Source organism: Syngnathus typhle, linkage group LG19 (genome assembly GCF_033458585.1).
Source record: "Syngnathus typhle isolate RoL2023-S1 ecotype Sweden linkage group LG19, RoL_Styp_1.0, whole genome shotgun sequence".
NCBI classification, from domain to species: Eukaryota; Metazoa; Chordata; class Actinopteri; order Syngnathiformes; family Syngnathidae; genus Syngnathus; species Syngnathus typhle.
The window spans coordinates 4554736-4580408 of NC_083756.1; the positions used below are offsets into that span (position 1 = coordinate 4554736).

General features: G+C 51.6%; 2 protein-coding genes across 2 annotated transcripts; both read right to left on the reverse strand.

The window, feature by feature from the left end:
* Positions 1 to 12169: 12169 nt before the first annotated feature.
* On the reverse strand, positions 12170 to 19166 carry LOC133143999 (adhesion G-protein coupled receptor G2-like). Its single transcript, XM_061266337.1, has 20 exons — positions 18635 to 19166; positions 18161 to 18258; positions 17591 to 17916; positions 17277 to 17535; positions 17155 to 17196; positions 15811 to 17055; positions 15644 to 15753; positions 15378 to 15514; positions 15153 to 15309; positions 14943 to 15095; positions 14720 to 14842; positions 14596 to 14641; positions 14430 to 14533; positions 14227 to 14351; positions 13892 to 14160; positions 13715 to 13814; positions 13368 to 13654; positions 12931 to 13032; positions 12752 to 12865; positions 12170 to 12675 (listed from the first exon to the last, which is right to left on the reverse strand). Exons 1-20 carry the CDS (start codon positions 18661 to 18663, stop codon positions 12587 to 12589), a joined length of 3915 nt encoding a protein of 1304 aa, XP_061122321.1. The 5' UTR covers positions 18664 to 19166; the 3' UTR covers positions 12170 to 12586.
* A 318-nt stretch (positions 19167 to 19484) lies between these two features.
* On the reverse strand, positions 19485 to 25403 carry ptchd1 (patched domain containing 1). The gene is made up of 5 exons (XM_061266083.1): positions 24308 to 25403; positions 23628 to 24224; positions 22349 to 23030; positions 21112 to 21785; positions 19485 to 21029 (listed from the first exon to the last, which is right to left on the reverse strand). Exons 2-5 carry the CDS (start codon positions 24069 to 24071, stop codon positions 19926 to 19928), a joined length of 2904 nt encoding a protein of 967 aa, XP_061122067.1. The 5' UTR covers positions 24072 to 24224; positions 24308 to 25403; the 3' UTR covers positions 19485 to 19925.
* Positions 25404 to 25673: the final 270 nt, after the last annotated feature.

Consider the following 25673-nt stretch of genomic DNA (forward strand, 5'->3'; position numbering starts at 1 on the left):
GTTACCAATAAAGGAGGAGACAAAATGAAGAAGAAAAAAAAACAGCCCCGGAGGTCCGGAGAGGCAATTCCAACTTATTGGCCGGTTTGACGAGGCGCCGCCGACGCTCGCACTCATCAAGCCCCTCGACGACTTCTGAGGGGGGGTGGGGGGTTAATCATGGCGGCTTTGTGTGGCGGGCAACACAAATTTCCGCCATTGTTTCTCGATTTAGCAATTTGCAGTACTTCAGATTTGACTCCTGTATATTTTTGTCCAAGGTCACAGCGTTCCACGGCCCGCCGGTTCATCTGCGGCGGGGGTTTTGCCATGCGCAGGCACGCCACGACGGGCGGCCAAATGCAACCCACCGCATCGGCATCAGACGTAACCTTGCTACTGCCGTTCCGCCCATCTGCTCCTCGTCGCACCGTCCGACAGATAACTGGAGCTCGTCCAACTTTGAAGCGGCGGACGGGAGGAAACAAAACGTGAAACGGAGTCTTTCTGGACAGTCAGTCCGGTCCTTGTTAGCACGCATGAAGTGAGTGATGCCCCCCCCCCCCCTACACCACTCCCCAAAGATTAGAAGCAGGAGCTACGTGCACGACGGACAAAGCATTGCCACATCCCCTCGGGCCGCTCCCCCCTCTCCCACCCTCATCGCTCGCCAAGATGAAAAAGGAGCGTTGGAGTCTGACGTCCCCGAAGGTGAACGTGGCGTGCGTTCACAAGCAGCTCCTCGCTTTTGCCAGACGCGTGCTCGGCTCGTCGTTTGCTGAAGTCAACGGTGGCGTCAAATACTTCATTTGCATGGCGCCCGTCGCCTTATCGCTTTATTTGAGCAAGCGATCAGGCGGTGGATAAAGTCGCCGAGGTTCAAATCTCCTCGGCCTCGCGGGTGATTGACGCAGCGTCGCCGGCGTCTGCCGTGTTTGCCGACGGCTAACGTGACGCACGGCGCCATAAACAAGGCAAATATTAGGCCAGGGTTGAGCTGGCCGCGTCGATACATCTCATCGACTCTCGGCCTCGCCTCTGTCTCGTTTTGAACAACAGAAATGAAAGCAGAGACTTGCCGCGGCCGTGCCGAAGTAACAAATACAAACATCAACTTTCTCCCGGTGCGGTGCTCCCGTCTTTCCTGTTTGTCTTTCGGGGAGAAAAACTGCAAACGTCAGAGATGCCTGCCTAGAGGTTTTCATCTCCATCCGAAAAATCACAGCAATATCGACGCAACTCATCGAAAGCTTTGCATGAGTCACCGTCATTAGAGCGACATCATCATCATCGTCGTCGTCATGCAATTTCGCTGTGGGACAACGGCAGCGCAGACGTTCCCGCAGCGGAGCAATGAGCCGCGGCAAACCTGATTAGGGCTCGCCGTAATGGATGAACAAGACGGCCAGACGAGGGGGCGACTCAGGCTGCAAACGACCAGGAAAATGAGCCACAAGTGTAGCCTCGGCTGATCTTAAACTCTATTCTTACGATACCCTGCGCTAAGCTTAAGCATACGTCCACGAGCTAACGCTAACCACCTCGTATCCCAGTTCTGACACTAAGACGCCACCCAAGGGCCGAATCCTGAAAGCCGAGCCACTCCATCTGAGCGCTACATTAAGCACCTAATGTTGCACAGGCGATTGGATTGGAGCGCTAAAGATGCTATCGATGGAGTTGTGGATATTTTCTCCCGGGCCAAACGTTGATGGCGACATCAAAAGCAGCTGGTGATTGATTTACAGCGGACAGTTTCCAAGCCGGGCTGGGCAGATAGTTGGCAAGTGAACTTTAAACTCAGCACGGGAGCATCCGCGTCCAGCTGACAGCGCCTGATGTTTGATTAAGCAGCACATTGACCTTTGCAAGGCGTCGGCGGAGGACTAGTAGGGGGGGGGGGAGATGCACCCTCACCTGACAGCCTCCGACTTACAGCCTCTCATTATGTCCAAATTCCATCAATCCGGCCACATTTTCTTGCTCGTTTTGCCGCCGGGGGAAAAAATGGAAATGTCACGCGCGTGCGGATGAGAGGCTCACTTTTGACAAAGATGCAACGGCTCGGGGGGGGGGGGGGGGGGGGGGGGGTTAAGCGAGATGAAAGGAAGCGAGATGATGGCTCGCCGGCGTCTACGGAAAGACATTCCGAAGCGAGTGGCGGCCAGCCTCTCATCAGCGCTCGCCGATGACAAGGCAAAGGTGAGCGAGCGCCACTCAAGCGTGCATCCGTCAAGAGGATCAAACGACTTGCAAGTGTCGCCACAGATCTGGTGCTCTCATTACCATCCAAGCTGAATGGGAGGTCCCGCCCTTCCATGCTGGCTGATGAATTGGATCGAAACGCTCCACCATGCTCAACTGAACTTGTTTTAGCTTTCTTGTCTTTACTGCCACCAAGTGGCGCTGCTAGCCCACTAGCCGCTAGCTTCATTTGCGCACGAAGGAGCGGGCAAAATTCTTTTCTTCAGTTGTGATGCGGCAAGAGTCTAAATAAGGCCGGCCGCCTCCCCGGCGTGCGAGCAGATTGGGCCGACGACGTGGCCGGCGAGCATCTGCCCCTCCGGCGGGGGTCTGCAAACGTGCCCATCGCACATTGGTTCCGCTTCACCGAGGCGCTAGCGCAGAGCGCTACGTATTCGGATGGCAGGCTCGCTCCAAAGTAATTAATCCAACAAACGAAGCTTTTCCCATCGCCAAATAAGACAATCAAAGCAAGATGACCTTTGACCGCAAAGAACTTTTGATGAACTCATCAGAGAGCCACTTGTGAGTTTAGATCCAGAGAAAAATACGCAATTGTGCAGCGAGAATAGGTCCACGAGGACTTCAAGAGCCCTCCAATTAATTCAAATGAATCTCCAACATTGATAGGATGATTAAAAATGAATCGGTAACGACGTGCGATTATGGCGAGCTCCTGCGAGCTGATGTGCCTCCAGTATGGAGCAAACGCACGACAACAGGTGCTCGCTCGCTCCATCTTCAGCTGGGCGAGCTTTAATGATCTCATTAGATGGCCCAGCCGCTACAACAAAAGGAGAGGGAAGGGGGGGGCTGGCATCTTCTAATGGAGGCATCCAAACACAAGATGGACACGACGGCGAGGCTAATCGAATTCTCCGGCCCGCTCCCGGGAGACCATGTGACAGAGTGCATTGCACGCCGCTCAACCGATCCCACATGGCAGCTTCCAGAGCTTCCTCGGCGAGACGACGCGAGGCCGCTGGTGGTGACAAAGTCATGCGCAAAGTGCTTAGTTTGCAACATCAGGGGCAAACACAACATTGTTTATTTCCCGCGTGGGTGATTAAAAAAACTGCAGCTCAAACAAGCAACAAAGGCACACTTGAAAAGGATAGCTTTTCTCTCCGTTGACCTCAAGTGAGCGAGCGAGCCTGTCTACTCAGCAACAACATCCAAAAAAGCTAACTAGTGATTGACTAACTAAATTTGTTTCTAAGCCTCAAGAAAAGCCAAAACTTGCAATTGAACATGGCTGATTCTCACGAGATGGCCTGGTGAAACAATATTTTGTTGACAATTCATAAAAAAAAACTGAGCATCATCTCCGCTTCTCATTCATTCGATGCACAGCATGACAAAATAAATCACGACTTTGGTAAGACAGGTTCAAAGTCGGTCGTTACTTTTTCCGGTTTGCTTTCATTTAATCACGCAATCTCCAAATCTGATTAAGCGTCTCCTTGAATGTTTATGGAGCAAAAAACAAATCGCACTTCACTCGTGCAAAATGAGGCATCACATATCAGAAATTACCCCATGGCCAATTTTGAAGCCTGGAATTCATCACAAAAAGTGAAATCTGTGATGTGAGCTTGACAACTTGTTGATGCAAGAGAAAAAAAAGTAAACAGCATTTGCAAAAGAGCAAATATCTATCAATTTCAGCACTGCTGGGTCGGTCAGCAACTAAAGCTCCACAGTCATCCAAGCGCATTATTCCTCAAAATCCAAATTTGAAGTATCCACGCACGCACGCGTCCACGCAGCAAGAGAACATCGTAAGCAAAAGAAAGAGCACATCAAAGAGGACCAAACTTTCTTCAAGTGCAATTCACGTGCAGCGGAAAAGGGCGTTAACCCCCCAAAACAAATTCTCCGTTTCGAACATAAGTCCACGCACGAAACCAAAGCGGGACGAAGCAAAAGCGGAACGACTCACTCACCAGCACGTTGCCTTGCATCTTGGCCGTCTCGATCAGGTTCCTCTCCTTCATTCTGCGAATTTGCGTGACTTTGTTTGGCGTGGAAAGCTTCACTCGTCGTGGGGCTCAAGCTCGGCTGGTCTGTGGTCAGTGCGTGCATGCGCGCAGGCGCGTGCGCGCGCGTGCTGATTGGCCAGGCAGCTGCGCGCTCCTCCGCGTAAATACAAAGCAACGCTCGTAGACGGGGGGGGATCAAGTAACGTGATTTACGGGGGGAGAGAGTATTGCGCGCGCACGCTGGTTTGCAGAGTCATTTCCACCGCTCCTCACATTACGGCAGCAAAGCTCTCTTTTCTATTCAGGCAAAAACGAAGCTTCACTTCAAAATTACCACTAAGCTGCCACCAGATGGTGCCAAAGCACCATTTTAATGTCTGACCTGGTCTTGGCCCGAGCACAAAACGAGTCCTTGGTTTTCCAGTACTTTTTCCAGGCGCAAAAACCGAAGCGAGTCCACTCCAAAGAAATGAAACCGCTTCGATTTTGTGACGCGCAGTACAACTGAGCTGAAAAGCTTCAACTTACCGTCAATGAAGCAGTTGGACAGGCTAAGAATGTTTCATGGTCACGCTGCCTTCGACCAATTGGTACTTGGGGCAGCGATTTGAAGCACTTTAGCGGTTGTTATCGGCCTTGAGAAGAATAAACACACAGACACAGCTCAAGCCTGACCTCGCTCAGCGCCCTTCATTTCAGCTCAGTCCGCTCTATAAATCAATAACCCTCAAAGTCTGAATTTAGACAGTGCATTAAAAGCCGTGATGGCGCACCGCTGAAGAGAAATACAAAGTGAACAATTACACGTCTCGCATGAATCCCACTCAGTGAGGAAAAAGATGAGGGAGTCGAGGGTGGGGGAGCTATTAATTGCACAGTGTCAAAACAAGCTAGTGGGGCCGCAACAGCCTGCGGACTTGTTATGGGCCGGCCGCCGCGAGGCGTCACAGGAGACGGGAAGGAGAGAGAAAAGCCCCATGGCAGGCCAAAACTTCAGCCAGCAAAGCCGGAAGAAGCATTCAGGCGAAAAAATGCTTGGACAAAACCGCTCCAAATGTTTCCACCAGAACTACAATTTGTAGAGAACCTTCATGGAAAAGTAACAAAAGTTGGCACTGAACTCGAGTATCAATCAGCGGACACCCTCACAACTTGGCGGACTTCTCGCCTCAACTTTTTGATCTCAAATTTATCATTGAGACACTTTGTTGTATGTTGCAAGCATCTCGTCCTATTGGTCCTGGCTGAAAGATGGCGGGCACACGTCTCCCAAGCCCAAGATCATTTGTACAACAGCTCGGGGCCGACTGACCTTGCCCGCCCCGAGCTGTCGCAGAGGACGGATCGTTACCGCCTCTAATGAATCTGGTGGAAGGGGGGGAAAAAAAGGCTGCTCCTCTGCGCCGTCTTCATCTCGCTCAAAGCCCCCGCGCAGGGGGTCCATTAGCGCTCGTGCCGTTCTGCAGATGCATTTGCTTCATAAAAATTTGCTGGACTTCTCTGCCTGGACCGGAATGGCCATTTTGAACACGCACCAAAATGCAAGTCCAAAAGATCTCCAAAGCACGTTGACGTAACCATCTGTTATCAAAACTTCTGAGGTCAGAGGCCACTCGAGCGCAAGAGCAGCACATCACAAGACAGAGAAGTTGCTGTGGTTATTTTCCAATTTATCCTCATCCCATGGTGAGAATTGTAATCAAGCAGTTAGTTGACTGGAGCAGCAGGCGTCTGTCGGGAATTCGAATGATCTTCACGACTCTACGCAAAGCCTCACAAGTGTAAAATGAACAGAAAGGTCCATGTCAAGCTCAAATTTGGACATCATTTTGTCAGCCATGACAAGACACAGCTTGCAAAAGTGGTGGGAGGAAGAATTCCAAACGGCAACGACGACGTTGCTGCCACGAGACGTGTGCAATTAGGAAAAGCGAGATGAAGCTTTTAGTCATTGTCACCCCGCCGCCGTAAGAAAGCAAAACATTTTGCCGCTTGAGCTGGCAGGCTAATGATAAAAGATGAGGCCTTTAAGAAGATCCGTGCTCGCATTAACGTTCAAGTCCGAGCGGGGTGTCGAAGGATGAAAGGCGGCGCAACTCTAACAAGCATTAAAGTTGACGGATGGCTCCATTAAGTTGGCCGCAGGAGGCCCCCGCATGCCCATTCCCATACTTTGATTCCAGTGGAGGCCTCCCGCGTTGGGTCGTACCACAAAGTGACATGGCCGCTCGAGTTCTGCACTCGGAATGTTTTTATCGGTGGGAAACATCAATATTTAACCAAGACGGCGTTTATGTTGTGTGCTGCAAACGCATACACTTATGAGCGCCACCATTTATCAAGTCACATATCGCCCGCCACCAGCTGCAAGTATGAATGCGTTTGCAATAAATCCAGAAAATTGCCCGCGTCTGCTTGGCGGCAATGGGATGTCACGCAGTTACAAGTCAATACAGTGCTACCTTGACTTACAAGCCACAATCCCTGTCTAAGTTTGGAACTCAATTTACTGGACTCCAATTTTCCTCATTGTAATCAAATCAGCAAAAATGTCATCCAGACCACTAGGCGGCGCACAAACACGACAAAAGTCCCTAAAGTGCAATTTGAGCCACATTTAACAAACCAAAATCATCACAGGATTTTTTTTAAACGTAGATTTAAATAACAAAAGCGGAAAATAATGAGCAAGACAGGAGTGATAACGCAGGATCTAAAGTTGTGATATCTTCCAAAAATCATGCAAATAATTAATCCTTGTGCAGAATGTCACGTGACCAAACGTGAAATCTAATTTGCCCCTTGTTTGAACTAACTTAAACACACGATATGATACAGGCGAAGCCTAAGCATCACGTATGATAGACTTAAATATTAAACAAAAGAGGCTCCAGCTGTCAGCTTCCGTGATTATTGGGACAAGGCACTTATTGATTTTCAGCCAACACACGTGAGCCAAAGTGAAAACAAATGGCGACGTTTGCAGTCATACTCCAAGGGGGGGAAAAGCACGTAGAACAAATGTGAGGTACAGCAACAGAAAAAAAAAATCTCAGCAGGTGGCAATGAGATAGAAGAACATGACATTCCAAGAACTTATCTGCAGTGTTTCTTTTTCTTGTCTTGGTTTCTATCTGCTTTAGGAATTTGCTTTTCACACTCTATAAAAGATGAATAATTCCGCCTGAGGCGTAAAAACTTTATTTGCACGTCCATAGGTTTTATGGTGCTATCAATATTGCAGATGGAGCTGTTTATCTGCTCGCCGGGGAACGCCGAACAACAAATATCAAATTCAACAAGAGCGAGCGCTAAACGAGAAAGATGCTGGGAGGAGGGCCGCTCTGTTTTCACGCGTTTCTCTCCATATTCGACTTATAAAATGAAATAAATATTTAAATAACACAAGAAGACGGCAAGCGGGAAGATTTCCGGCGCTAATTAGCGACGTGTGGCCGACAATTCGGCGACGTGATGGAGACAAACGTTGGGCCGCCGGAGGACGTCAATAATCATTTCCATGGAGTCCCGTGAGGGTGCTGAAATAAACGTGCACGATGAAATCCCGCAGCGTCAAAAGCCAATCCATACTTGGCACGTTGGCCCGTGCAGCCGCTAATGAACGAGCCCCCCCCCCCCCCCCCCCGCAGCCCAACGTCTTGTAGCGATACGTTTGCTGCTTTGGCAAACTGCAACAAGAGCTCCAATCACACCCGGAATAAACCCTGGAATAACACTTGGAATCATGCCCAGAACAACACATGGCCCAGAAACAAACCTGGATTAAATCTTGTAATAAGGCCAACAATAACATTCTGAAAAATTCCTGAACAAGTCCTGGAATAGTAGTTAACATAACGGGAGTTGACGAGGACAGCAATATTTTTCATTTATCCTACAAAAATCGTCTGTTTCATCGCAGTGTATTCAAAGTCACTGAGGCCAACGAGTTGTGTCATACTGCCGCCTTGTGGTTATAATCAGCACTACCGCTATTTTCTGTGCAAACAAGAAAGCGCTGAGAAAGCGGTGAGAAAGGGAAATGAAGCGCCAGAGAGCACTACAATACGTCACACACACATATATATATATATATATATATATATATATATATATATATATATATATATATATATATATAAAATATATTAAATTAAATATATTCACTTAAATATATTTAAAATATATATATATATTAAAATATATATATAATGTATTTATTTATCTATTATGATGTATTCATTTATTCTTTATGCAGACTTTTCACTCCGTCACTCCTCCAGTACGACTGATTAGTTTCACAATATGGAAAGACCTCAAGTGGCTACTGAAGTCAAAATATGGGAACGTGAGTTCCGCCAAGGACACATAAGACACTAAACGTGTCGTGAATTGAAGTGATCTTGCGATTTTGCGTGTTGACAGCGCATACAAACAATTACGCACGCACACCCGTGTTTTTTTTTTCTTCGCGTTCCACCCACATTCTCTTGTTTTTTCCCCCGCATTTTCCCCCAATCGCCCCACTCCACACATGCACACACGCACAGCTTCACGACATAAGAAGAACCAAAAGTTCCATCCGACCTTCTCCTCCTTGGAGCATCTCCGGTAAGCATTGGTGGCTCCCGCGGTTTGGTTCATGTTGCCAACTTGTCGAGTTGATGTTCAAGTCTGCTGGGCTGGGTTCCACAACGACCTGCTGAGTCTGGGCTGCAAGTTGGTTTGTTTTCTTCAGATGCTGGAGCGCGCGCCTGTGCGCTGCGAGTGAGCCCACTTTGCGCTCGCTCTTGTGGCTGCATGCATACGAGGGATGCGATTGCGCATGCGCAAAGCATTTCGCAACACTTGGCGAGAGAGCCTGTCAGAAGCATCACCTTAGTGAAGTTGGACCCATTACGGTATAATATGAGTGCACAACTAAGTTGTGCAAGTTCAACAACTGGGACATACTAGGAGAAGGATGATGTCACATCGCATCCCCCTGAGGAAAAAAAATCCGAGCTCGGCAACTGATGTTAACTCGTGTAACCCTAACCCTAACCCCCCACCCCCCCCAACGTCTACGAGTTCCAAGGTTTTTCCGGCCTATGTCAAGGTTCCTGTGAATTGCCGCTCCATAAATACTTGTCCAACAATGTCAATCTCATGCATAATTGATGCGTCGGCTCGCCATCCATGCATTCCCGCGGCTGTGTTTTAAATACTTGCCGTCTGCACGACGGAGGTCACATCCGGCGAGCCGACATTGAACGTCGGCTAGCGGCGGCGGCGGCACCATCAATCAGTCTACTGGTCAGCAGTTGGCTCGGTGACAAGCAAGGGCACCCGACGCAGCACCTCCGCTTCCTTGAGCCTCACTTCTGACCTTTGCTTCGCTGAAGGCCTCCACTACATGGCACATTTTGTTCGGTTTTCAAGAAGACCGTCTGCTTTTGAAAGTCAAACCACAAATGCAGCACAGCTCAAGAAAGAAAGAAAAAAAGGCGGAGTGATTCTCTTTGTCTGAGGAAAGTTGGAAATGTCAAAAAGTAAGATCCAATAGGCGGTGGGGGGAGGGGGGCCTTCTCTTCCACCAAAGCGTCGACATGACAGAGATTATCTTGATTGTCTAACCTTTTGCTTTACGGCGCACAGACGCTCGCTGCTGAATGTTAATTTGCTTCTTCCTGCCTGGCTCAGAGCGGAGCACATAATGGATTTGTGCATAATAAAGCTTGCTGGGGACAATCTCCTTGTGGATAGCATCTTGGGATTATCAAAGGAGCCTTTTGAATGTGGGCTTCATTTTAAAACGTAGCTCCTGCTCAATTAGTGGCTAATAACGCTCTAGGTCACACTTATTAAAACCTGAACTGAAAGTACCCTAATATGTTAGGTGGTATCCTCTCCGCTTTTAGCAGATCCTTTTACATTCTTGCGCATCTTTAGTAAAAGGTAGATCATAGATTTGAGCAGGAGCCAGGCCGCACGCGCTTGCGGTGGTCGAAGGACTCGCCGACGGACGCGTAGGATGAATGCGCCATCTGCTAAAGGTGTCGTTGTTAACTGCATAATGGATGACTCCCGAGAGTTGTAATAGTGTCCTGCCAGGAAATGCTCATTTTAAACGGATCTATTTCAGCCACGGCGCTAGAAACGTGAGCCATATGAAATTCCGCTAAATGAATCTCAGGAAGCGGCGCCCCCAGCTTGCTTTTTACCGTCGCGTATGGAAATGAGAGGAGCGATTTGGAGCTCTCGTGGGGGGACGCCATTTGCACGTAACCTCCGGAGTTGGATGACAGTAGGAGAAACGCACGCAGGCAATTCCTGCTGCTCGCCATCGAAAGCGTCGAAAAAAAATCGACACCATCTCTGCCTTTCCTGAACAGGATGACAAAACAAGTGCCTAGACGCAATTACCACTTTGGGAAGAAGATATTTGCTATTTTTATCCAAGTGCCTAAACTTGTCTTCTCCTTTCTGAGTCATTTTGCATCTTTTGAAGCTATCTTAAAAGACATCCGAACCACGCAGACGGACGAGGCCTGGGACCCGAGCGAGCACTCGGAGGCGTCCGCTGTCTTTGAGGCTTTTATTTTTTCCACAAAGGACACAGCTGCCACAAAACCTTTCGATTGGCGCTGTGACCAAAGTTCATGTTCCAAAGTTTATCGGGCTTCAAAGCGTCAAAGCAGGGAAGCGCCGGAGGGTTTTGTCAAAATTCAAAAAGAAAAGTGCCCCCAAGTGACGGGGTGAGTGGCGTCTATTTGGCTTGAAAGCTCCTCTTTGCCAAATTGGCGACAGACAAGAGCGCTCCCATGTGAAACCTTAGACCCTAAAGGAGATAAGCATGGATTTTATGGAGCCGCTTCAGATTGCCGGTCAGGGAAGAGCATTTGCTTTGCATTGTTTCCTGCTGCCTGCCGTGAAGCGGACAGCCATTTCTCAAAATGGCGTCCAAGCAAATAACAAGTCAAAGGGAAAGCAGCCAAGCCAACAATCGGAGAAAGTTGAAACCAGCTCACATTGCCGAATCAGCATTTTGTGTGTCCGAATCGACCCACGCTGTATCGATTCGCATACTGGCGAACCAAGCGTGGCGGAACCGGCACGTGAACCCTCCTCACGGCACTTGATCATCTCCAGAACGACACGGCCGCGCCGTTAAAAAATTATTGAACGTTTTGTCGTCACACCTAGCCGCTAGTGTGTGAAAAACGTCCAAGACATCATCGGCAACATAAAAGTCTCCCTGGCCCACTCGATGACAGGAAACGGGACGAAAAAAGCTCAAACGAGAACTATTTTTAGAATGTCCGGGTCTGAGTGAAAATTCTATTTTGGAGACCAAAAGAACTGCTGTTTGAAATCGAAGACAGCGCTGCGTTTCTTCGTCAACTTTTGCAAAACAACAAACTCACAAAACTTGGCTGTAAGTTTGTGTACGGGCGGGTTTCCACAATCTTGGAGCAGTAGCGCCCCCTCTGTGCAAAATTCACCCCAGATGCCAATTTAACTTGGCAATATGTCTGGCACAAGTAGACTCTCCAAAGCTCACTGAAATTATGCTCCCAGTTTCTTTGCAACCAACTCACACGTTTTTCGTTCCCGCTTGTTTTTGTTGGCAACTGACCCGAGTGTAGCGGCGCCCCCTCTGGCATACAATGTAAAGAACCCGGACTGGGATTCACCAGCCAAGCAGACAAATTCTGTAACGTTCCGCTCAGACAAAGCAGGCTGAAGTGTTTGATGAAAGAGTTGCATAATGAAATCACAGAGCCAGTCGCTCCGAAGCGCGCCAGATGTGTAGCACAAAGAGGATGTTGGATAAAAAATGTATATTAGACCTTTACTAATAGATTAGGAGCTTCTTGACCTTCAATGGATTCCTCCCTTTTTGTTTTGCGCTTAACCTGTGAATAGCAAAACATCTTCTGCAATGTGCACAAGCACACACTGAATTCAAAATAATTCCCTCCTTTATTTTTGAATCTGGAAAGATATCAAACTCGTCTCACACAAATAAACACATAGAGTAGATTGCAAATTTCAAATGATCTATATTAGAAATGTGTTTTTAAATGAATCGCTGAACTAATGATATGAATGACTGAATAATGAGCGTAAAACATTTGATGAAGGCGAGGTGTCCAAAGTTCAAAGTTCACTGACATTTGGGCGAGGGTGAGACTTTGCAAAACCAAACAAACGGACAAGCAAATCCGGCACTTTAAAACTAGCCAAGTGACAACACAACAAGCCACACTTGCACAGCCACGAGTGGCTGGAGGAAGCCCATTGGTTGAGCCTTTGACTTTTACACTGCCACCTAGTGGAAAGGTCTGCAATTGCAGAGAAGAGGAAGCTGAATGACTGCACACTAACAATTGGATGTCTTAAAATAGGACAGTTTGTCTGTGGAGCTCGTTGAGGACCACGTCGCCGCTGGATACCTCAGACACCCCACTGTCCGCAAACACCGACCCTGCGGGGACAACCGCATTCCAAAATGGCGCATTAAAAGATACCTCAATGACTTTTGGCCCCAGCGCTAGACGTACCGCTGGCGTTGGTGCTGGCGAGCGAGGAGCTCCGAGAGGCCGGCCGGCGGCTCGAGACCCCTGACGTGCTCACGGAAAAGTTCCGCTTGTCCCGAGCGGCGGTTCGACTCCAGTCTGCAACAAGTTTGTAACCTTAGTTTGCTTTTTTTTGAGGGGCAAACTTTCATGCGTGACATCACCTGAGTTTTCAGCCAATCGCAGATTCCCGCAGCACAGGAAGGTTCGCCACTGCCTGCGGACGTTTTCCTTACAGGCACAGTGGAACACAAAGAGAAAAAAACCTGCAAAAGGGAAATGGCGTCAGCAGTAAAAGTAGTGCTTTGCCACCATCTCAACTTGGGTGCTTGGGTGGAAGCTGACTTGATCTAAAAATCCCTGTGGCATATTAGTGCCAAGGAACTATGCTGCAGTGGGTGAGGTGCTTCACTTAGACATAAGTAGTGCTTTGCCGCCATCTTGTGCCATCCATAGGCAAACGTAAACCTTGTCAATTTACCAGCCTTTCTATTTTTGAGCCAGGTCAAGGAGTCGAGTCGTTATCGAATCGGTAGCGTGTGAGTACATTGCCACGTCTGCTCACAGCCTTGCTCAAAAAGGTAACCTTTGCGGCAGTGACCTTGCAAAGAGTTGAAAATGCTGAAGAGGTAGACGAAAGGCAAGCGCAGCGGGCCCCAGGCGAAGAGTGCGAAGCCCCAGGCCAGGCCCAGAAGCGCTACCAGACCGGCCACACTACGCAGGTCGGCCGCCGGCCCACGCTGCGGCGACCGGTGCTGCGGGTTCTGCTTCTTGATGCGCCGCAGCTGCGCCATGACCACGCCGAAGACCAACAAGCAGGAGGCCAGCACTAGGAGGAAGTAGGCTGCCACACCCGCATAGAAGGCCGCGTCGCTGCGCAGCCAGCAGCTGCAAAGCACACGGAAATTCATACATCACGCCCTCGGGCCGTCGACGTGCTTCGCTTACAAGTCCCCAGAAGAGCCATCCGCGTCACGGCCATATACAAGCGGGCCATAATTGTCTTTGTCCACCGAGATCACCACCACCACCACCGCAGCCGGAACCCCTGCCGGCCACGACAAGCAAGAGTGAGAAGTTTTTTCACGAGCGCTACACCGCATCAACACCCCTCAAAAGACAGACCCCAGCCAATGAGCGAGAACTTGAGCATGTATCTGCTGAGGTAAGGCGTGAAGACCCGCACGATGCTCAGGTACATGTGCAGGGCCTCCAGCCCCGCCCAGGTGAAGGAGGTGAGCAGGAAGTAGTGCAGGAAGAAAGCGGCGCCGATGCAAAGGCCGCCGTACGGATACGTCGCCAGCCAGCCGTCCAGCAGATACGCCAGGTTGAGCAGGAGCAGGGAAAAGCAAAGCTGCACCAGGATCTTGGCCGGAATGTCGCGCAGCAACTTCCTGCACAGTTCATAACCCAACATATTCAGAAAGACCCCCCCCAATACCCGGATCGAGGATCCTTACCCAAACGAAAGGTACGTCAGCAAAGTGGCGGCCAGAAAAATGGCTGAAACGCCGCAGCCAATGTACGTGATGAAAGTGAGAATCTGAGCCTGCCGGGGGTCATCCAGCCCGCTTCTGGATAGATCCTGTTTTGTGCCGCCAAAGTGTGAGAGGGCTTGGCTTGTGCTAAGTCATGTCGACCAGGAACTGTGTCAAGCACTGACCAGCAGGACGGCGAAGGAAGTCAGGTGGTTGCAGGCGCACGTGGTCGTCCACGACGTGGCGCTCACCAGCGAGCAGCCGGCCGAGCTCCAGCCACCCGCGCCGCCTGCCGCAAAGTCATCCCATAAAATCGAAAACTGGGTCTCACCACGCGACGCACGAGCTCACCGTTCAGGGCAAAGTCCCAAAAGCAGCAGACGGCCTCGTTGTTAGCCTGTCGCGAGCGATGAGAAGAAGTTAAGAGAAGCATCGACGTCAGAGCCGTTTGCCGCTCGCGTTCATGCGCACGCACATGCATCGCTCGGCTGTTGCGAACGGTGAAGCGAATCTTGTCCGTGAGGTTGCCGATGGACACGTTGCTCACGCTGGACGCTAACACCGGACTGACGGCGGTCTGCTTGGTCAGTGTGTCGTCCTGGAACACGCTCAGAATAAGTGACATTTAAGGATTCCCGATGGACGAATATAGACGTCAGTGGCAATGAATGCACTCAAGAGTGCACGGGTTAGAGCACCTGGAATAGAATGGCTTTAGTGTAGAAGGTGAACTGGACCCTGTCGACCTGTTTGCGCTCGTCACCGCTCAAGTTGTCCGTGATGGAACGCGGGAGGTACACGGAAGCCAAGGTGGAGTCCCGCTTCCTGGTCCCGCCCCCGCCGTCGCTCATCTTCACAAAACGCACAATCAAAACACAGTGAGTTGTCAACCGGGACGGTCTCACTACCTGAACGTGCTCGGTGTTGAAGATGTCGACGGACATCTCCGGAAAGTCGTCTGCTTCCACTTTACGGACGGCCAGAACCAGCGAGTTGGACGAGAGAACTGCAGGGGTGTCGCTCACAAGTAGCTTGAGACCCAAGTCCTCCACCACTCTGATGATCCTGCAGAGAACCCATCTCATGTGCATCTATACATCTTTTTTTAGATTAAAAAAAAAAAATGGAAGGACCTGTTGGAGGACGGGGCAAGGGCAAGGGTGTTGCCCTCCATCAGGTTGCTGATGATGCCGACAACTTTCTTGGCCAAAGCTTGAGACACGCCGGGAGCATCCAGAAGCTTCTCCAGCTCCGCCACCAACCTCGCCACCTACCACGTCCAACACAAAACAAAGCTACCTACTAGCTAATGGCCTCAAGGATAGGAAATCTTGCGAGGGTCATCAGAAGATGAAGACGGTCCGAGCTCGACTTTGATGTCATTGGCTTTGATTTTTACCTGTGAAGAGTTGAGCTGAGATACATCCCAGGTGCTTTCAAGAAGTTTGTCGGCTCGCTCCTCCAGGTTCTTCTTGGTGCCCGAAGACAATGTGGTAGTCTTTCCGATACCTTGAGGGGAGTAACTGATTGGCATCATTTGACAAATGTTGGGGTGAGGCATCTTACCAGATGAGGAAGACTCTAGACCGACGTTTGTAGTTTGAAGCGTCTCTGCTGTAGTCGTGGTGGCGAAAAGTTCACGGGAGACTCCAAGTCTCGTACTTAAATCCACTCGGGCTTGGGAATCGTTGCGTGTCGATTCTGTAGGTGTGGCCTCGTGATTGCTGCTTGTTATGGAAACAATCGTTTCACCGGTGGCCTCCGCAGTCCGGTCGCTGCCTTCCGTCACGTTGTTGGATGTTGTCGGACCGCGAGAACCAGAATGTGGGTTTGTCATCACATTGCGGTTGAGTGCGTCCGTGGAAATCGACGTGTCGGCCACTGTGACTGCCGGGCCATTTGCTTTACTTTCACTTACATTGGCAATTGGTGTCCAGGAAGTTAAGTTGTATGGCGACGTGTCTTTGATAAGAAGGCTTTCCGTAGCAACATTATTCTCGAGTGGTTGTAACAAATCAGATGTAATGTTGCGTAACGTTGATTCTGTTACATTGTAGCCTGGTGTTGAGGAAGCCGCGTTGTATCGTGACGTGTTTTTGATGAGGAGTGTGATTCCACTTATTGTCGTTGCATCGTGCTCAAGTGTGTTGTTAGGTTGGGAAAAATCTGAAAAAGTTGTGTTATTTGGAAGATGCGAGAAAGCTTTACGTGTCGTTACACTGTAGTGAGACATAGTTGAGTGGGACTTTGGGGTGTTTTGGAGTGTTATTTCACTCCCGGTAGTTATATTTTCGACAGGATTAGTAGACGGTATCAAAGTGCGACTTGTTGTGTTGACCATTGTGTCATTTGGAAGATGTATAGATCCTTTGGGGTGTGTAGTTACGTTGTAGTCAGATGGAGAGGAAGTCGTAGTTAAGTTGGAATGTGACGTGTCTTTGATGTGGTGAGTGGTGACGCTTATTGTAGTTACATTAAGTGCATTGCTAGCAGAGGGTAGTAATGAGTCAGCTGTCGCACGCATTGTGTAGTTTGACATTTCATGAGGCGTTACGGTGCTACTTGAGATGTGATTGGCTGGGCTGTGGTCAGTGGGTGGGGCTAAACTTTGAGGCAGAGATCTGATGATGGGTGTGGAGTCACTGGTAGTCATGGCGAAAGCGACGTTGATGTCCAACGACGTCGTGGCACTAGGAGGTGGCGTCACCGGTGGACTGGGTGTGCTTGAAGAGGTTTTTTCCCCGTGGCCACTAGAGGTCACTGTGACTGGCAGAATCTCACTCTGAGGGTGGCTGTCAATGGATGTTGAAACTGAAAGCAAAAAAAAAATGGAATAAAGATTTAGGCGACTCTGCGTTCCCCTGTGCAGAAGTGAACACAAGCCGGATGCGGGCATTGTGATCGACTTACCGGGTGGAGGGGAGAAAGAGGGTCCAAATTCAGGTATTTGCGCTAAAAACAACACATGTGCTGGTCAACACTTGCTCCAACATTTCCTCCATACAATGAAGACTAAAAGGGCTAATATTCACCACAATGGAGGTTGTGGTCCGTCTCCCGAGCCCTGGGGCTGGTCACGCCCCAGAAGCGAGCGCTCCAGCCAATCACGGTGCCGTCCTCGCAGGGGCCGCGCTGAGCTAGGTCGGCCCACACGCGGAACATGTAGACCTCCACCTGGCCGTGCGCCGCACCGCGCGGCTGCCGCCGGGGGCGACAGCCCAGCCACAGTGACCCCGAGGGCGGGACAGCCTGAGCGATGACCGTCCGCTTGGCCACCAGGCGGCCGTTAAGCTGAAACCCAAGTCCATCACAAATGGCTCCCCAAACAAACATTCGGACTCCTTACCTCCAGACTAAAAGAGTTTCCGGGGACGTCTCTCCTCAAGCATACGGTGTGCCAGCGAGCTAGGGACAGACTGACGGGGAAGCGGTGCCGCACCCCCAGCAGCCATCCGTACACCGCTCCCTCGTTGCCCTCCAGACCCAGCTCAGGCCTGGGCGCGTGCACCGAACTGTAGGAGAAGGCCACCCAGTCTCCGGAGGAGAGCACTCGCACGTCCAGGCACACGCTCATCTGCAACAAGACGGGCATAGACGTGCCGTCCTGCAGGGTCCAGTGGTCTTCGCAACCGTCCAGCACCGCCTTGGTGTCTCCCAGGAAGTAACCAAACGCTTTCATAGAGGACAGGCCATTAGCTTCTGGAATCGGTTGGGTTCTGGTTGTGCTCTCTAAAATTGGGTTCTGGGGCTAAATGCGGTCCCCCTTAGCCAAAGTAAAATCACAGTTTTTTATGTCTCAGTCACCGACTATCAGCAGACCAGTTTGTTCTGAGAAACAAACCGGGCAGGAACCGAATTCAACCCCAGAACTGGCTGAGCACCAGAACCAGATTGGATGGCAATGGGATGTTTGTACCTGGGACTGGAGCAGATCCCAAAAAGGACAGTCCAAGGACTTGGAGCAGAACATAAGCGCACCTCCACCGTCCGTCAGAGTGACAACCCCTCCTTCTCCTGGAAACACAAAAGTCACGGGGCAGATTCAATTTGAGGCTGGACTCGAGTCCTTCTCAACTGCTCATCCTCAAACTTGATGGCAACACATTTGGAGCTCCTTTGGATTTCCATTACATTTATTTGACATCATGTGACCAAAGAACAAGACTTGCAAGCTTGCTCTCCACACCCAGCAGACGATGCACCTCAAGGCAGGGCTATCAGCTTTTGTTGGCCGCCTCATTGTCCCGATGCTCGCACGGCACTCCGCATATCGCATGTCAAACTCTCACGGGCTTTGTTGACACAAAGTCACGCTATGTAGTCACCTTCTTTCAACTCGGATTGAAATTAAGAGACAACTCACACAACAGAAACTCGAAACAAGCCTTACTTGATGCTTTTCGTGCTCCTAGGGTCCATTTTGCATCCGTCTTAGGTTGGAAGAGTGGCCTCACGGCGCAGATGTCCCGCCATCGCACTTCTTCTGCATCTTCTGCTGCAGAAGTGAGTCTCAGGCACTCTGCAGTGGGAACGACACGCCTACAAAAAGGAGGGCTGGGCATGTCCGTCCCACCTGCCAGACTTCATCAGGCTGCGTTGTCCATCCTGTCCATCTGTCTGGGCCTCACGTCAACCTCAGAGCATCGTTCTTTCCATCTCTCCACTCCTGCCGTCAATCGGGCCGCCTCGGGGCAACAGCTGCAGCTACAGGATGCGGGGCCAGACGCTTCCTGGACAGAGTATTAACCTTTATTTGATCCGTCTCACTGTGCTCACCTGCGTGCGTGCTTGTGGAACAACAAACCACAGAAGAATGTTAGGATTGTATAAAATGGTTGGGCTCAACTGTGAAATGGATTCCCGTTGGCCGAATGCAAAACACACACACGCAGTCAGGGGTGTGGCTGCGAATTTGAGGAACGGGTTCAAGTCATCCGTAAAGTGAAGCGGACCGAAACATGCTCAAGGCCAGTGCGCCGTGACCGGCGCCGACGGCTCGAGTGTCAGCCAGCTTTTGTTCAATGCCATCAGACAAAATCGAATCATTACGCAGGACCAACAGCGTCAAGGCGGGCAAGCGACCTTTGTTTCCGAAGGATCGCTTTTCATTTCGGTCCTGAACGTTGTGGTTGTCGTCGTGGTGGCCTGGTGCTGCTCCTGAGATTTGAAACGCGGTTTCAGTGTTCGCCAGTTAGATTAAGGACTAAATCGGAGCTGAGCAAAGAAAGTGGGGCGAAGCATTTTGAAATGAAGTTAGTTTATTTTACTGAGAAAAACGTTACGATTGCAGTTGGAAAGACAATCGGAGCAGCTTTCAATCACTCTGACTTTATTTGTCCGGCATTTGTATAGTGATACGGCTGATTGGCTTCTCATGTTGTGATAAGAACACTGATATGAACAAAAGTATTGGGACTCCTACCGCGATTTGCGTACTGCAAGCAAAGAAGGCCTCGGAAGCAGATAATTGTCTAAAATGTTCTTGATGAGATGGCGTGGAGGTTCCTATTATTGATTGCGAGGTGCGTTTCAGAACTTTTGTCCACGCGGAGCGGCGCTCAACTATACACAAGCAAACAGTTGGCAGCAGCTGAACGATGAGATCGGCCGTGCCTGAGCTCGGCTCTTTGGTCGTTTGCCCGTCGCCATGGAAACGCTACATCCAGCTCCTCCATGCAAGGTCAGACCGTGGTGATTTGGTCGACCACCTGAGTGCCGTCTTCCATCTCCAAGCACTCGGCCTCCTGCCGGAGGGCGTCGCCAGAAACGGGCCGGCGGGCTCGGCTTTTGGAAGGCGGCAGGAAGGTGAGCAGTGCGGGCAGGAACGCCAGCGCGTGCAGGGCGGAGCATCCAGCCGTCAGCACCAGGCAGCGGAAAAGCGTGCGCGTCAGGTTGGAGCGTACCGAGCCCACCGGCGCCAGGGCGGCACCGTAGCAGAGTAAGGCTTGGAGTGAGGGCACACCGTGCCTCTCAAGGGCCACTCGCACCCAGCGGGTCCTGCCGTCGCCCCGGCCCGCCGCAAAGCCACACAGTAGCGGCCCGCTGCAGTCGGTGGCATGTCCCAACGCCAGGATCAGGCACAAGACGGACGCGCAGTCCAGCTCCACGCCCCACAGGCTCATGAAGCCCAGCACGCCAAACTGCACCGAGAGCAGAGTCAGCCCCAGCCACACCGACACCAGGGGCTCCACCAAGGCCAGGGAGGACAGGCCCAGCAGGAAGAGGGCGGCCAGGAGGGAGTGGCGCAGGGGCGCGCTGACGGCACCAGCATAGCGGTCCAGGTAGACGAAGGACGGGTTGAAGACCAGGAAGCGCACGCGGGAGGTGAGCGACAGGCGCCGCAACGTGTCCAGCAGCACCGACATCTCCTCCCGCTTGTTCTCCGTGGTTTTGGCCACCAGGAAGATGCGAGACGCCGCCACCTCGGGCTCCTGGCCGGGACCCCGCTCGGCGAAGATGATGTCGTCGGCAAAGTGGGCAAACTGAGGCTCGCGTAGGAAGTCGTGGCGAAGCGCGTAAGTGAAATTCTCCCGAGAAAAGCTGCCAGACTGGTTGCGCTCCGCCAGGTAGGCCAGGTAGGCCTCCAGCCAGCTGATGCGCTGGAAGCCCTTGGCGTACTCCAGAAGGTCGCTCTGAACGGTGGCGTTCCAGTACGGGGCGCTCTCATAGATGTAGAAGCCGATGACAGGCGAGTAGGAGCTGAAGTAGAGCTGCTGGGCGTGGGCGTACGATGCCGTGGCTGTGTCCATGGCGACCAGTGCGCTGTGGTCCGAGCCCTGGGCCACCTGCCGGCAACACAAAACGGGTTCAACTTTAACTTCAAATCTTTCCTCATTGGATTTTGTTGAAAAATGTTTCTTGTCTCACCTGCAGGAAGCCCATGAGTCCAAAGGAGACGTAGACCAGGTAGAGCAGCACCACAAAGGGCTTGACATAAGTGTTGGTGATCCAGTCACCGTAGCAACGCCTCACACAGCCCAGCAGAAGGTGCGAGTCCTGGGGGCGAGCGTCCGAGGCCCGAGGGTGGCCGGGCGTGCTCGGCGGCTGGTCGTTGACCGCCCGAGGGTGCACGTAAGTGCGCGTGTGCGCCACATTGGCCGGGTAAGGGGCGTGTCCTGGGCCGTGCGGTGTCCCGGTGGCGGTCTGCGCCTCATCCTGGTAGCGGGTGTACATCAGGCATCGGTACCAGGCCGGCTTGGAATCCAGCCGCTCCTGTCGGGGCACTCGTCGACAAAAGCAGCCGTGCCGATAGCCCGTCTCCAGGTAGCCGGTGAAGACCAGGCAGGAGCTGTAGAAGGAGAGCATGTAGGCGTAGCTGACGGCCACGGCGAGCGCGGCCGTGCGGCAGAAGAGGCGCACCGCCTCCATGTTGGTGAGCGGCGAGGCGGCCAGGCCCAAAGTCATCAGGTGTAGCACCGTTGAGCCCGAGAAGCGCGGCATGACGTCTTCGAAGACGCTCGCCACACGCTCCTTCACGTGCTGGTCCTCGCGCGTGCGTCGCCACGACGACAGCATCTCGAAGGAGCCGAAGAGGCCGTGACCTGGGGGGGTATTTTTTATCAAATTAAATGTAGGTTCAACACTGTTGCGCTGAGCCAAATTGAACCATTCAAATGAAATGTTTTCAAAATGTAACATGAAATAAATAAACTTGACTTGAAATAAAAAAAGTAAAAATACCCAATACAGGTTCTTTCTTTTGTTTACTATTTTACCGAAAGAGATTTCCAAGCAGAAAGCTTAAAATTCATCAACATCCTAAACGACCACATTGCAGTCACTCTGCTTCAGCGGGTACATCTCGCGGCTTGTGGCTTCTCCTCTGGTTGCCACGGCGACAGTGATTCAGTCATGGCACACATAAAAACCTCATTTGTACGACCTCAACACAACAAAGCACTTCACACCTCAAATGACAGCTCACAGGCCGACTTTCATTTAATTTCAGCACCTTGCCTTGCTGAAAAGGACAATTTCATCCGCATTCTCCCCAAAAAATACATCATGGCTCCTCAGTAAGCCGCAGTGATATTCTTTGCAGAGGATAAAGAACGGATGTCTGCAAGTACTGCTGTTAACCGGAGACTAGCGGTCACTCACTCACCCAGCATGACGAAGGGAATGCCCAGGTAGGTGGAGTTGTAGGTGGAGCCGCTGAGGTTGAGAATCCCGGCGGCCGTCAGTCCCGCCAGTGTGACGGAGAGCAAGGCCAGCGTGCCCAACCAGGGCTTGGAGCGCACGCAGTCCCGCATGGAGCAGCACAGGATGGCCAGGACACCGCACAGCCCCAAGCCGGCCAGCAGGGGGCGACGCGCCAGCACCGAGGACAGCTGGAAGTCTGTACCGAGGGACGACGAGGTGGCCGGGTAGAGGCGCAGCTGCGGGTGCAGCGCCGCAAAGTCCCGCAGCCGGCCACAGAAGGCCTTCTCCCATTGGCCGGCCACACCCTCCATCAGCCCGCCTCGAGCCTGCAGGTAGTAGGTGAGCTGGATCGCCCGGGCTGACCGCACCCCCTCGCCGTCGGGGCCCCGCGTTTGCACGCCGCCCAGCTGGTGGCCGATGTACGCCCGGCGCCCGCCGGCCAGCCGTGTAATGGGGTAGCGGAGCGTCGGCGCCGAGCGGTTGGCGGCCCGGGCCGAGCGGATCTCCTCCAAGGCGCCGATGATGTCGTCCACAATGCACGCCTTCTTGTCGTCGGGAAGACACAGGTGCGAGAAGGAGTAGTTGAAGCTGTCGGGGCTGCTCGGGGGCACCGTCACCTGCATCTGGTAGATGAGTCTGTGCAGCTGGCAAGAAAGGAAGGGCGCGGCATTAGTCGCGAATGACAAAAGTAGTGCTTTGGCACCATCTCACTAACTTGAGGGAACGACACAACTCTGCCTGCAAGCTGAATCCTAGCCGTATTTGTCAGTTTGAGTTTTTGAAGCCTTCTTTTGCACGTTTGGGGGGTTGCAAGCATGTTGACAATATCCCTGTGCAGCTGCCACGACAAGAGGACGACATTCCCAACAGCCGCACGGTTGCCTAGCAACAAGCCGGATACGCTCAACTTTTTCCTGCTGTTCCATTACAATTTGCCTAATGTTGCTTTTCAAATCCAAATTGGCTTTCCGCGTGAACTCGTGTGTCATTTTAAATGAAGTCATAATGGGGGGGGGGGGTTAAATACCAAGACTTTTTAAGATAAAAAAAATAATAAAAAGACAATAAAACCTCCTCCGCAAGATGCATGTCACTGGCCTATATTGGGAAGATAGATACTGACTATTAATACCTCGGAAAATGGGTGGCTTGTAGTCTGCGCACTTGTCCACTTGCAGAAGACAAACGGAGGGTTGAGACTTGAGAGCGGGTGGGCGTGGGGCGGGGCCGGCGGCTTTTACCTTGAGCACGGCGTCCAGATTGGGCGGCTCCAGCAGGCTCCCACGCCGGGCGGTGACGATGACGCGGCCGTAGCGACCGGGCGTCTGCAGGTCCGAGTAGAGGGCGTGCTTGGAGTGGTTGATGGGGAAAAGGCTGTCCACCAGGTTGCCCTCGATCTTGGCCAGGCTGTGCTTGGGCGCTAGCAGGCTCTGCACGTCCTCCTCCACGCGGTAGCGGCTGAAGCTGGCGCCCAGCAGCACGGCCAGCAGCACCGGCGCGGAGGCGAACAGCACCGGCTGGCTGGCCACGAAGCGGCCGAGCGCTCGGAAGCCGCCGCTCAGGCCGGCGTGCAGCGCCTGGCGCAGCATGGCAACGCGCGGCCGAGGAGCCCCCAGCGGCCCACCCAGCGGCCCCCCCAGCCTCTCCCAGCCGGCGGAAAGCCCCGAGGCGGCGCCGAGCTGCATCAGGGCCGGCCGGGCGCATCCGAGCACGCCCCACTTGTCTGCATCTGCAATGCGGGGAGGGGGCGCGGGGGTGTGCTCACGCTCTTACTCCCGGAGCCACCGGGAAGGGTCTCGGCTCGGTCTACGGTCCTCCTCTCATCCGTCAAGAAGTCTCTTTACAAATTAGAGCGACAATTAGGTTGTGAGTCATGTCGCCAGCTAGCGCCCCCCGCCCCAACCGGCCTCCATCCGCCTACCTGATGCTGCAGCGGGCATCCCCGCTTAAGACGCGTCTTCAGATCTACGTGCCCCTCTGGTAAGACCGAGATCTGGTATCTGCACCCCTAAACACTCAGTTCAGCTCAGCCCAGCCAGCACGGTGCTGCTGTTTAGCCGTCTTTGCACGCGTGTGCGTATGTGTGTGTGTGCACATGCACTCTCCACGCAGGAGGAAAGATTTCAAAATAAGAGCTTCATTGACAGCGACAAAGCGAACCAAGTCCAAAAAAAAAAGACAGGATTAATACAAGTAAATGCTCGGGTTATGAGCACGTGTGCGCCGCACTTAAATTTAGAAACATCCGATTAAGTATCTGGATCTCGACCATGACGACGAGGGGATCATTTTCAAACTCGGTGACACCATTATCGTCCATTACAGCTGTCCAAGACAGAAGGCTGCGAAAAGGGCGGGGCCGGCTCAAAATGTAATTACAGGCCGGAAAAGGCAGGGGAAATGTGACAGAGAAGGCAAAGAAACATCCGGGCATTATTTTTTAACCACCCAACAACGAACAAAAACAAGTGATGTTAAATACAAACTATTGTTCTCTTGTTAAACTCTATAACTCAAATCCAAAACACTAACATGCATAGTTTGAAATTAATCGAGTGCTTCTTTCACGGACCACTAGAGGGAGCCCATGTAGCCAAATTGGCTCACTGGTCAAACTGCGCCTTTCAGAAAGCCGCTGCGGCTTCACACTTTGAGATAAATAGGAATAATTCTCAGCATTTGCTTTCAACATCAATGGCTGAACATGGCTTATTTACAGACACGCACGCGCGCGCGCACGATCAGGCCAATGGGTGTTTTTGCTAATTAGCGATTGCCGCTGCAATGGCCGCCAGGGTTGCCACAGATGCAGCTGAATAACAGCGATGCCTGCCTGCCTGTCTGTCACTCAGAAATCCCATTTGGGTGACCCTGATAAGAGCGACGTCACAATGAGTTTCCATAGCAACGCTGGCATCCATAAGAGTGAGACAATGCCTATAGCCACTGGTTAATAACAGAGGTCAAAATAAATGGGGGGGAAAAATTCCTTGGTCAGGCCTGCAGGGCAACATGTTGTTAAGCAGAATCTGTGACTTGTTATTGATAAAATAATTCATAAACTGTGTCATCTTCAGTTCACAATGAAAGGCTGCTGAGTCCGTTGCCATGGCAACATGTGCATCACAGCTCCAGCTGCTTCTGAGGTAACTGTTTGCACGACCTATTTAAAGTTACAAAATCACATTTATTTTAGTCGTTGAAAAATAAATAAATAAAAATACAAATTTGATTTTATCCCCCAATGATTAATCTCAGGTTAGTATCAAGTAAAATATAGGTAATGC

What these genes read in the sequence shown, in the direction of transcription:
- LOC133143999 (XM_061266337.1), bottom strand. Translation starts at nt 18,663, where the DNA reads ATGGACCCTAGGAGCACGAAAAGCATCAA. An exon ending in CTCTTTCTCCCCTCCACCCG is followed by an intron (nt 17,056 to 17,154) that starts GTAAGTCGATCA and finishes TTTTGCTTTCAG; the next exon opens with TTTCAACATCCATTGACAGC. An exon ending in CTTGCCCCGTCCTCCAACAG is followed by an intron (nt 15,310 to 15,377) that starts GTCCTTCCATTT and finishes GGTTCTCTGCAG; the next exon opens with GATCATCAGAGTGGTGGAGG.
- ptchd1 (XM_061266083.1), bottom strand. Translation starts at nt 24,071, where the DNA reads ATGCAGCTCGGCGCCGCCTCGGGGCTTTCCGCCGGCTGGGAGAGGCTG. An exon ending in ATCTGGACGCCGTGCTCAAG is followed by an intron (nt 23,031 to 23,627) that starts GTAAAAGCCGCC and finishes CTTTCTTGCCAG; the next exon opens with CTGCACAGACTCATCTACCA. An exon ending in GACTCATGGGCTTCCTGCAG is followed by an intron (nt 21,030 to 21,111) that starts GTGAGACAAGAA and finishes TGTTGCCGGCAG; the next exon opens with GTGGCCCAGGGCTCGGACCA.